The sequence below is a fragment of the Centrocercus urophasianus genome, unplaced genomic scaffold (assembly GCF_019232065.1).
Source record: "Centrocercus urophasianus isolate 14NV4802_14NV808 unplaced genomic scaffold, USGS_Curo_1.0 seq_25, whole genome shotgun sequence".
NCBI classification, from domain to species: domain Eukaryota; kingdom Metazoa; phylum Chordata; class Aves; order Galliformes; family Phasianidae; genus Centrocercus; species Centrocercus urophasianus.
In genome coordinates this window covers 4,548,021-4,560,069 of record NW_024884811.1, presented here as the reverse complement: position 1 = coordinate 4,560,069, position 12,049 = coordinate 4,548,021, and the positions used below count along the sequence as shown (strand labels likewise).

At 40.7% G+C, this 12,049-nt stretch overlaps 2 protein-coding genes and 1 long non-coding RNA gene across 5 annotated transcripts in view; 2 read left to right on the top strand and 1 right to left on the bottom strand.

The window, feature by feature from the left end:
- Positions 1–6,506, top strand: part of DMGDH (dimethylglycine dehydrogenase) — a 47,756-nt gene extending 41,250 nt beyond the window's left edge. Inside the window, exons 15-16 of the mRNA XM_042825604.1 lie at positions 4,923–5,057; positions 5,754–6,506. Of these exons, the coding sequence (XP_042681538.1) occupies positions 4,923–5,057; positions 5,754–5,969 (351 nt within the window). The 3' untranslated portion in view covers positions 5,970–6,506. The remainder of the gene's footprint in view (positions 1–4,922; positions 5,058–5,753) is intronic.
- Positions 4,694–11,915, bottom strand: LOC122163981. 3 transcript variants are annotated; one of them, XR_006170090.1, is made up of 4 exons: positions 11,843–11,915; positions 10,512–10,656; positions 8,000–8,161; positions 4,694–6,758 (listed from the first exon to the last, which is right to left on the bottom strand). It is a non-coding gene; the product is annotated as an uncharacterized LOC122163981 (long non-coding RNA). The 3 variants fall into 3 exon arrangements; XR_006170091.1 differs by lacking the exon at positions 8,000–8,161 and having other exon boundaries at positions 4,694–7,748; XR_006170089.1 differs by lacking the exon at positions 8,000–8,161.
- Positions 11,768–12,049, top strand: part of ARSB (arylsulfatase B) — a 64,394-nt gene continuing 64,112 nt past the window's right edge. Inside the window, exon 1 of the mRNA XM_042825605.1 lies at positions 11,768–12,016. Coding sequence (XP_042681539.1) covers positions 11,768–12,016 — 249 coding nt within the window. The remainder of the gene's footprint in view (positions 12,017–12,049) is intronic.

Below are 12,049 nucleotides of genomic sequence, written 5' to 3'. Positions count from 1 at the left end.
GTCTTACTCAAGGTTCTCATTATGATTGATGCATTCACTTTTATGGAACTGTTCACCCATTTGTAAAAAAAGAAACTTACAGGGGCAATAATTCACTGAAAATTTTGAATTTAAAAAAACAATAATACACAAACAGACACACACACCAATGAAAATGATACATGTTTTAAGGGCTTTCACTTCTCTATTTATGCACTCACATGTATCTGAATACTCCATTTAAAAAAACAAAAAACAAAAAAAAACCTCTGCTGTACAGCACTAGCTGTGTCAGTGCAGTGTGATAATGCTTTCCCAAAGTCACAGGCTACAGTTGTTTTTTTTCTGGAAAATTGAGGGTGACTCAGTGAAGGGAGTGGGCACAGTAAAAGAATACTGCTGGAAACTAGTTTGGAGAGAGTACTGCCTATTACCACTCAGAATTTGCTAAGAGACCTACATATAGGAATTTAAAGACATCCGTAGTGTCAAGTTAAGGTGTCTTAATCAGAAACATCCATATTGTGTTGGTAAATTGAGGTAAGACTGAGGGGAGACCTAACTTCTTGGTCGGCAGTTGGAAGCCTAGGGCACATGCCATTTTGTTTGAGTTCTTGTGTTTAGTTCCAGCAATTACATTCCCTGAGACTAAATACCGTATGCTACATTGGCATGTTGGGGGTGGGGGAGAAGTTGATTCAGTATTAAGCTCACCTGTAGAATGTCTGCTTCCCAGATATTTGTCTCATGCAAAGTGTTTTACTCTGTGTAATGTGCTCAAGTATACTATCTTATTTGTGTTTCTAGTTGTAGATGATTCCTTTTACAAATATTCCTAGGTAACACAAAAGCAATTCTATGAAGAGTGACAAAGAACCACTCATTTGCTAGCTATTGTCTGATTTGAGGTCATTGCTTTATGCTTTTCTAGCAGCATCCTGAGAGTTCTAAAATCAGTTCTTCCAGTCCTTTGTCTGATCTGGACAGTATTTCATGCTGCACTTCAAAGTGGAATGTTCATGATGCTTATGTATAACATCTGCCTTTATCCTCAGCTGGTCCACACTGATTTTCAGACTAACTGATCCTTAGCCAGTTCTTGACATCCACTGCTTTTCTCCATTGCTTGCACAATCCAATCTTTCAAAAGTCATCAGTGCTTTAGTAGTTTCTTCTAAGCCTACAGATAGACATATGTGAACCTGAATAAGACGTTCAGAAATAAGAACACGTTGTGCAGTAATGTATTCTGAGTACAACACATTTTGCTTGTAATCCTGGCTAGTATTACTACAAAATAATGATTCAGTGCTGACTCACAAGGAGCAGAACTTCAGAACTTGGCATTTCGAATGTCGCTCTATATGCAGAGCACTCAATTACATATACAAGAGTATTTCAAATAACTGCTAGGGTCTATGTGCTATAATTCTTTACAGAAATTAAAGAACAGTACCAGAAATAGTATATTGACATTTTCAACATTATTTAATTCCTTTTCTCTTTAGCACTCATCAAATGACTAGAAATTCTGCTTCAGATGCACAAGAATTGTCACAGTGACCTAGGACCATATGTCTTAAAATGGCTTTCACTGCCTCACCACACTCTGAGTGAAAATTTTCCCTGACGTTTAATCTAACTCTCCCCTTTTTTAGTTTAAAGCCATTCTCCCTTGTTTTGTCACTGTCTACTTGTTTAAAAATTTGATTTCACTCCTGTTTATAAGCTTCCTTTAAATACTGGAAGCAACAGTTTTCCGTGCTGGCCACCCTTCCTTTGATGCAGCCCAGGATACTGTTGGCCTACTGGACTGCAGGCACCACTGCTGGTTCATGCCAAGCTTTTCATCTGTCAGAACTCTCAAGTCTTGCTTTCAGTTTCTTCTAGTCTGGGATAGTCCTTATGCAAGCGCAAAACATTGCTTTTGGCTCTGTTGAACCTCATCTGGTTCATGGAGGCCAACTTCTCAAGCTTGTCCAGTATCCTTTAGATGGCATTCCTTCCTTCTGTCATATCAAATGCATCAGTCAGTTTGGTGTCATCCACAAACTTGCTGAGGAGGCATCCAAACCCATCATCTATGTCATTGATAAAAATGCTAAAGAGCATCCATTCTAAGACAAGCCCGTGGGGGACATCACTCATGACTGGCCTCCACCTCGACATAGAATAATTGACTGAGACCTTCTGGCTGTAGCTTTTCAACAAGTTATTTATCTACAAAGTAGTCCATCCTTTGATCACTTATCTCTCCAATTTAAATATAAGGATGTTGGACCACATCAAAAGTCTTGCACAAATCCTGGTAGATGACATCAGCTCCCCTTCCTTTGTCCATTGGTGCCATCACTTCACTGTACAAGGTTACTAGACTGGACAGGCATGATTGGCCCTTGCTGAAGCCTTGCTGGCTCTCTTGGATCACATCTTGTCTCATATGTGCCTTAAGAAAGTTTCCAGGAGGACTCATTCCATGATCTTTCAAGATACAGAGGTAAGGCTTACTAGCCTGTAGTTCCTCCTTTCTTAAAAACAGGAGTGATGTTTCCTTTCTCCAGCCACTGGAGACTTAACCTGACAGCCATGACTTTTCAAACATGATGGAGAGTGATTTGGCAACTGCATCAGCCAATTTATTCAGGACCCTGGGATGAAGTCATCAGGCCCCATAGACCTACATACATTCCATTTTGTGAAGCAGTCTAGGACTTGCTCTTTTCTTAAAATTGAAGTGTGCTCCCACAGCATTCATCTAGAGGTTAAGGGGTTAGAGGTTCAGAGATGTGAGAGGCACAAAAAGCCTGACTGCCAGTAAAGACTGAGACAAAAAACTTGTTGTGTACTTCACCTTTCATCCTTTTTTGTTGAAGCTAGTTTTCCCTTCTCATTTATCAGAGGCAGTAGACTCTCCTTTGCTTGTTTAGTGTACCTGTAGAATCCCTTATTATTTTTCACATCCCTTATCAAGTGCAATTACATCTATGCCTTGACTTTTCTGATACCATTTCTGCATGTCCAGACAGCAACCTTGTATCCTTCTCAGGCCACCCATCCCTGCTTCTGCTGCTTGCATATGTCCTTCTTATCTCTCAGTTTGAACAGCAGGTCCTTGCTCAGCCCTGATGGCTTCCTGCCTCCTCTGCTTGTTTTGCTGTACTCAGGGACAGAGACTCTTGTGCTCTCAGAAGGGCATCCTTCAAGAGCTGCCAGCTCTGCTCCAGTCCTTTGTCCCTAAGGATAGCTTCCCAGGGAACCTCATCTAGTAATTCCTTAAACAGCCTGAGGTTTGTTCTCCTAGAGCTCAGGATCCTGACTTTACTTTCTGCTAGGGTTGTCTCCCTCAAGATCACAAACTCTACCAGAGCATGCAGCCCAAAGTACCTCCAATATTAATCTCTTCAATAAGCTCCTCTGTGTTGGTGAGCACCTGGTCCAGTAATGCTTCACCCCCTGGCTGATCTGTCCAGTACCTGACCAGGATGTTATCCTCAACAGAGTTTGTCATGTTGCCTTCAAAGACATCCCAGTAGTTTAAAATCCCCCATCAAGATGAGAACCTATGAGTGCAATACTTCTTGTAGTTGAAGCAGGAAGGCCTCATCAATATCAAGCTCAAGTGGCCTGTACCAGATCCTGACATCAGATATCCTTTATTAGTCCAGTCCCTAATTTTCACCCACAATCTCTCAAACTGATCATGGCTGTTTCTCAGACACAGCTCACTGCACTCTACCCTCCTCATTACATAGAGAGCAATTTCCTTGTCCCTCCTTCCCTGCCTCTCTCTTCTGAAAAGTTTCCAGCCCTCTGTGCACTGTGGGAAGTGAATCATCCCACCATCTTTCTGTGATTGCAATTAGGTCATAGTTTTCTAATTAGGCTGTGGCTTCCAACTCTTGCTTGTTTCCCATGCTATGTACATTGATGTAGACACATTTCAGCCAGGCTATCAGCAGTGTTGAAAAGTGCCCTCTTGACACTTGAGACATTCTGTCCAGCAGCATGAAGTCTCTAACAGCTCTTTCTATGGCTTGTCTTTCCAATTAATTCCCAGCTAATCAAGCAAGGAAGCTGTCTGATTTACATCTAAGACTTAAACAGTTGTGTGAGAAAAGTCAGGGTTACAGCTAATTGTAGGCAAAATAAGCTGTTATCAGCGATCCTGGCCATGGAATCAAGCTATCTCAGCCAGCTCAACATAGCTGCATACAATATATACTTACATATCCTTTATTATTCAGAGATTTACAGATAGCTCCCTCAGTACTTGCCATGCATTTATGCAGTCTGCTTCTAAAAAGGTGAAGATCTGCATGTATTTTACGAGGCAAGCTGAAAAAGGAAACTCCAAGTGGAACCATTATTCTGTAGCTAACATGCTTTGTTATCTCTTAAAATGGTAGATATGAGTTTTTCACTCATATGTAAGTTAAAACAAGAATATGGAGTAATCTGCCAGATTTGCACCCTGGCATGGAGGCATCAAAATGGAATTTTAACAGGTAACAGTAGTAGTTGCTGATGCCATCAAAAAGGATGTGTGTCTACAGAGGGAGGCCAGAACTTTAGGGATTCGTATTACCATTTTTTTAAATTGAAACTGGAATGAAACTTAACTGTCTGACTCACAGTTTTAACCGGGCAGATGGTCCTGTAACATCCAGCTTGCTATATGCATTCCTACACATATGTTGGAATTACAGACACTGAAAGACTGGGATCTAGTAAAATTAATATGCTGAATAAAATTACCAAGATGAAATGTACAAATATAAAAACATTGAGATACAAAGTATAATGTCTGTCAACAAACTGATTTAATCTGTATTTCATACAGAATACTTAAGTGCTAGGAAAACCAATAAAAAAATATAAATGTTTTTATCGCTTCTTGTAGAACCTGAGCAACCTGAATATCATATTATCTTCTATTTTCTCAGCCAGCAGACTTTACAGGAAAGAAAACACTGAAGCAAATTAAAGAAAAGGGACTCAAACGACGACTAGTATATCTCACCTTGGAAACAGATGATGTTGATCCTGAGGGAAATGAAAGTGTGTGGCATAATGGCAAGGTAATGACAATAAATCATGTTACAAGAAGCTAAAGTTAATTCACAAACAGTACCTAACTTCATGTTTCAAGTGTGAATATAATATCTTTGTTCTGCTGGCACAGAAGAATTGTAAGCCACGACGCCATTTTCTAACCTTCAGGTAGGAAGCAGCATTGTTTATGTATGGAGTACTGTCACAGAAACAGGAATAGAAAAGACTGAAGTATAGTCATCCATTTATTGAATTAACCACTAAGTCATTTTGCAAGTTCATAATTGTTCTAAGATAATTTCTGTTACTTGCTTAAAAGAAAAATAAACAACAGTGAAGCTTAGGCATTCACACTTCAGCTCAGATTATGTATTGAAATACTTAGTAGCAATTAAATCATTGTGTATCAATTATATATATACATATAAAAATTGTGTATCTACGTGTGTGTGTAGTGTTTGTTCCTGGTAAAAACTGAACTGAAAGCAACAGGAATAAACTCTTTTTCAGGGAGCAAAAAGTTACCAGCTTAAGGTGATGCCATTCACAGATAATGTTATGAACAGCACGATGCACTTGAAATTTACTTCGCATATGAAATATACAATCAAAAATTAGTATCTGAGGTGTATATCTTAAAAAACAAACAAACAAAAATCCAACCAACAAACAAACTCCATGGATGTTGAATATATGCATTAAGGATTTTTTTTTTCCCCCAGGTTATTGGCAATACCACATCTGGAAGTTTCAGCTATAGTGCTAAGCAGAGTCTGGCTTTTGCATATGTTCCCATAGAGCTCAGCAAAGTTGGACAGAAGTTGGAAGTTGAACTTCTAGGAAAAAATTATTCAGCAACTATTATACAAGAGCCACTGGTGCTGACTGAGCCAACAAGAACACGCCTTCAGAGAAAGGGTCAAAGTCCCAAAATATAAACACAGATGAGAACACAGGAAATGGTGCAGTATATTGTGCAGTCCTTTTTATATCATGCAATTAAGAGAATTAAACTACTCAGGTTTCTTAATTACTGAACGTAAGAATCTCATTGCCATTCTTCACTGAGAAATTTGATGGCATTGCCCCCTTGCTTCCTTGTATGCGCTGTTCATTTCAGAGATCCGAGCACAGCTGATGGACCAGTATGTTTCCACTATTCTCAGTAACAGCTGAGAGCAGAAAGTGGCTGGGTTTGATTCAGCTTGCTCAGATGCTGGCTGGCAGATCTGAATTCAGATAGAGGAAGAAGTTGCTCTTAGTATTGACTAATAGCAAATTCTTACTTCAACTGGAAACTCATAGTTCCTCCTTTGCCTGTCCTTGGGGTAAAGTAGCTTATCCTTATAACCGGTTATGAGTTAACAAACTTATCAATAAAATAATATCACTGTTCTGCACAGAAATGCTCTCTAAAGAATGGAAATCTATCCCATAAATCATTACAAAGTAATAAAGACAGTATTAAAGGCAAACTGAATTGCTTTTTTTTTCTCCCCCCCTCAATGTATCACTCTGGCAGAAATGATCAAAATCTTCTTAATGCAACAGTTACAGGAAATGTTCATCATTATTTCATACAGATTAGCTGGTAGATAACATGTACATGTTATTGCTCAGTCTCTGAAAGGAAGTTAAAATACTGTCTCAAGCACTCACTGGTCTGAATGTGTAGCCAGGCATGCCACTGAAGATCTTCTGTTCCTCCTTTTCCTGTTAATTGTAGACTAAGGAGTAATTAGAACCATATGTTGTTAGACAGAAGTACTGACAGTGAAAAAATTGTAATCCACAGGAGATGAGGTTCTTATATTTGATAAGCCAAATAAGTAGGATTGGGATAATGTAAATAGTGGGAATACACTGAATTATTAAAACACATTTCTGAATTCCATAATATGCTCATCAGTTATTTTGAATTGAAATGTTACATGATCTCTAGCACTCATTTTTAGGCTACACACAAACATTTTTGAAGTTCATATGACTATAAATAATACTCAAAATGATTTTTTTTCCCCAATTACTTTATCTAAATCTTTCTCAAAGAAGGAAATGTATAAATAGAATATACAAGGAGAAACACAGTTTGAGCAGTGAACATTTACACCTATTAAAAGATTTATTCCACACTGACATTACATTGTGCTGTTCCAAATTTTTTTTTATCAAAGAAGATCAAGAGAAAAGATTTGGAAGTTTGCATGTGGTACTGCCTTGGGTGAAAAATCCATTCTGAAATAATCTTCTATTTTGCTTTTGTAAGTGATTCTGCTTCGTTGAACCTATCAAAGGTGATACTTTTTGTAAAGGCGACATTGTTTTTAAAAAGGCATTTCGCCACAGTGTTTCTGTGAAAAATTAAGAAAGCTAAAATACAGCACAGTGTCATAGTGTTCTATTTAAAATGTGAAGGAAGAGAGAACAATTCTTAGGAACATAGTTTTGAATTTTAATATGCAAACAGTGAATATGCAGATTCACCAGACTTGATGCCTGGGATTGTACAATAACAGTAATTCTGAGGCAGGCTGTCACATGTATTCTCCTAAGTAGCTCTGTTATACAGAATGCTGCTTCACTTATTCCATCCACATTTCTAACTGGAAGTTAAAAATCAGGCTTGTAACTCTTTCCAGTTTGGAAGAAAAAATGTGCTATTCGTTAACAGGTCAACCACATCAGTCTGATGGCAGAAGGTGCAGACTTTCTGTAACCTGAGCAAAAGATGATCAATCACAGATACAGTTCCTTCAATTCCAAACTGAGCTCAGAAACTCTACTTCTCATGGACTTATAGCACATTTCCAGCTGTAACCTCCCAGCAACTAACTTCTCCTCATATACATTATATTGTCTCATTTTATAGATAGTCATAACACTGGACTGCTGAAAAATTTTATCTTTATTCAGTAAGGCATTCAAGAAGGTGCTTTAATTTAGATTAACTGTCATGTAAATTACTTACACTAATTTTCAGTTTCAAATCTTGACTAGAGAAGAAACCCAAATTCTGATGTGGGCTGCTCAGGAACAGCTATTGTTCTCGGGTCTCACCAAGCTTGAGCCTTGTCCAGTTAAATTTAATTTAGTTTCAAGATACAGGGAAGCAGACAAAAATTGCAGAATGCTGCATATAGACAAAGCAAAACAAAATTAAGTCTCTTTACTGCTGCTGACTTGTAAGACTAAAATCATCCTGTAAAACCATGATCATCACTAGCCGCAAATAAGACAAAAAGTGTGTCTGAGAGACTGCTGCACTCCTTTCTGTCTAAAGAATGACCTTGCTTTCTATTTTACAGTGTAATCCACAGTAGAGGTATCTCAAGTAGTTTTAAGCAAACATGTCTAAGTGTTGTAAGTGCTGTCTGGCGGGGCTTTCTAGTTTGCCTAGCTGCTTTATTACTGCTCTGTTACATTCGGAAAGATTAGCATGTAGAAAGGTGATACAAGGGTGAAGTGGCCAAAGGGACAAACAAGAAAAGAATGCTCACCCATCTCCAAAGATCAAGGCTTGCAGGGAAAAACGAATTGATTAAGGGGACTTGAACACAGGTCATTTCCAGGATTTTTTCTTTGATTCAAGAGAATACTCTCTGACATATATTATATTGCCTGTTTGGGAATCCAAATTACTAAAATAGTAACAATCATAGAGTGGCTTGTGTTGGAAGATTCATTTCCAATCCCCTGCCATGGGAGGGATTGCCATTAGATCAGGGCCCAGGGCCACATCCAACCTTGGCTTTAAACGTCTCTATGGATCCACCCACAGCTTCTCTGGGCAGCTTGTGCCAGTGTCTCACTAACTTGTGAGTAGATAATTTCCTCCTAATATCTAATCTAAATCTCGATGTAAAAGACCTGTTTCTCTCCTGCTTATAAGCTTCCTTTAATTACTGGAAAGCTGTAGTGAAGTCTCCCCAAAACCCTCTCTGGGTTGAACAAGCCCAGCTCCTGCTGCCGTCCTTCATAGGAGAGGTGCTCCAGCCCTTCAATCACCTTTGTGGCCTTCATCTGGATCCCCTCCAACAGTGCCATATCTTTCTTTGGTGTTACACTCAATGATTTCTAGAGGTCCCTTTCGACCCCTACAATTCTGTGACTCTGATTCTTACGCTGGGGGCCCAGGCCAGGATGCAGTAATGAAGGTGGGGTCTCACAAGGGCAGAGGAAAGAGGAACAATCCCCTCTCTCTCCCTGCTGGCCACCCTGTTTTGATGCAACCCAGCCTTCCGGGCTGCAAGGGCACTCTTGCAGCAGAATTATTTCATACGGTTTTTATCAGTCAGGATCTTCAAGTCTTTCTTAGCAGGACTGCGCTCAGCGAGTTCTCTCAGTCTGTACACATCTTGCACTTTGTTTTGTTGAACTTCATTAGGTGCACATGGTCCTAGTTCTCAAGATAGTAATAAGCTTAGCACCAAGAAAAACAGGAGGAAAAAAAAAAAGATAGCAGTGTTCAGACTGTGACTGCACAGTACCTGCTGTGTGTGTTTCAGGTAGTTTAAAATACTTCAGCTCTGGCAGATCAGGCAACCAGTTTAAATATCATCCTGGTTTAGCAGGACAACAGAAAAAAAATCTTGACAACTCTCTACAAGGGGAGATGAATTCAGCTTGAACAACATTTTACCTTTGAAAACATATCTCTGTTTCACAAACACTGTGGGTTTTCAAAGTTATTTTGAATGATCAAGAATAATTTCCGTAAGAATGTGATGACATTTGAATGGGATTTTAACTAGAATGGAGACATATGAATTAGCAAAAACCACAGGGTTTTTTTGTGAGACAACTGTGACTACTAATAGGATCTGGACTAAAAATAAGGCAAGTTAGACATTCCAGACTTAGAAACAGTATGAATAAAATCTGAACGAATGAAATATAACTCATAGTCACATATCAGCTTTGTCAGGAATCCTGGAATTTACTTCAGGGAAAAGTTACTCTAGGAAAGTCTTACTGCTTCTTGTTCCAGTATCAGTGTCATATTTTGAATTGGGGCTAATAAGCTTCTTTCCAACAGCAACAAAAAAATTGATTATCTTAATTCTGCAATTTCCTTACTATTCACCCTAGTCCTAAAGCTGAGGTGAACAAAATATACAGACACCCCTCTTCCAGAACCTTCCATACATCAGAGTTCAGTTCCAGAAATTCACCCAGGGAAAAAATAAACATGGTATGATATGCAGAATAAAATTATATAAAGACAGCAATAATTACTGTAAAGAAATGGAACTTACAGATCCAGGTATAACAGAACCAATGTCAAGCTACCTTAATGATACTCATTTATTTATCTTTTATGAGAGAAAAAATTAACAGCAAAATCATATTTTTCTTTTAATGCATTTCTTTCCTCTCATATTCTGCTTTCTTTCTGTTTCTTCATATCAGATTCTTCTTGCTTGGACTTCCTGGGCACTTTGCATTACCTGTCATAATCTTCTTATTAGTACCGTCCTTACCTGCTTCTCTGCTTTCTTTCACTATGGATTTTCATCTCTTGTGTACTGATTGAAGTTCCAGTCTCTCCTTCTATCATTTTCTTTGGAATGCCTCTGTGACACATTCCACTGCTTCCATCAGAAAGTCTGGAGAAATACCTAGAAGCTGGGAAAAGAGTATCATTTGTTTAGACGGGTATCAGAACTACTAATGGTCTGAAAAATACATCTGGGAATCACTGAGATGATACTGTGTATGTTTAAGAGTTAAAAAATTAAGGCTAAATGAACTTCTCTCTGGAATATAAATCAGTTTATTATTGATCATTGTAGAAAAGCACACCTGTCAGTGCAGTTGTTTTCAAGTTAGCAGGGAATCCTTTGGGATTTCTATAATATCTGCTAATTTCATAGGCTTATCCACTAGACTTCATTCAGAGGAACAGGAACCTGCTTTCCACAGAGATTTATGAAGAAAAAAGAAAGTAGATAGGAGTTTGGTGTACTCATTGGCCTTTTATAAACTGACAGAAACCAAACGGCTGCATAATTTCGGGAATGTACGTACGTACCATTCCAGGTAAATATGAAACATATGGCTGCTTTTTAACTCAATACAGAGATATTTTTGTGGACCATGGATGTACAAAATTCAGCTGACAGCTCCTGCTGTTCTTTCCCAGTCTGAGTGTTAGGCTAATGGTCATTTACAATATTGCCTTAGAAGATTGCTGTTTGAAGAAACAGCTCTGCTGACACAGCTGTTAGTTCTGCTTCTGGGTTGCTTCACTTCCTTCCTACACTGTAACTGCCACAAGGGAAATTTCAGAAGCAGAGCCAGGACCAGGCCTCTCGGCCACATGAGCCAAACGAAGCACAAAACCCATTGCCACTCACGGCTTCGGAGCAGGAATGGGCAGGGGAAGGGATGCCAGCGGCAGCAGAGCAGGACTGCATGCAGGCCGCGCACTTTGTCCTGCTGGCGCTTGCCATCGCACACAGCCAGCCGACCCCCGGCTCAGGCACCGTCACCCCCAGGGCTGCCGCACGGGGTGGCGGGGCCCAACCTTCGTAACTCGCACGGCACACCGTGTTGGGAGAACCCAGTCACCTGCCTCGGCCTGGCGTCCGCAGGCAGAAGCGACAGAACCCCCCCGCCCGCACAGCGCTCCCCGTAGCGGGCGCTCCCACCCCCGGCCGTGGCCCATCCCCGAGGCGGGCCCCGGGTACGAACGGGGCGGCTCGCCGGCGGCTCAGTTCCTGGTTGCCGGCCGGGGATGGAGCGGTTGTGCGTGCTGTGGTGCGTGCTGTGGTGCCTGCCGCGGCCGGCGGCGGCGCGGTCCCCCCCGCACCTGGTGCTGGTGCTGGCCGACGACCTGGGCTGGGGCGACGTGGGCTGGCATGGCTCGGCCATCCGGACGCCGCGGCTGGACGCGCTGGGGGCGGGCGGTGTGCGGCTGGAGCGCTACTACACGCAGCCGCTGTGCACGCCGTCCCGCAGCCAGCTGCTCAGCGGCCGCTACCAGGTAGGGAGCGGCGGGGATGTCTGGTGCGCCGCT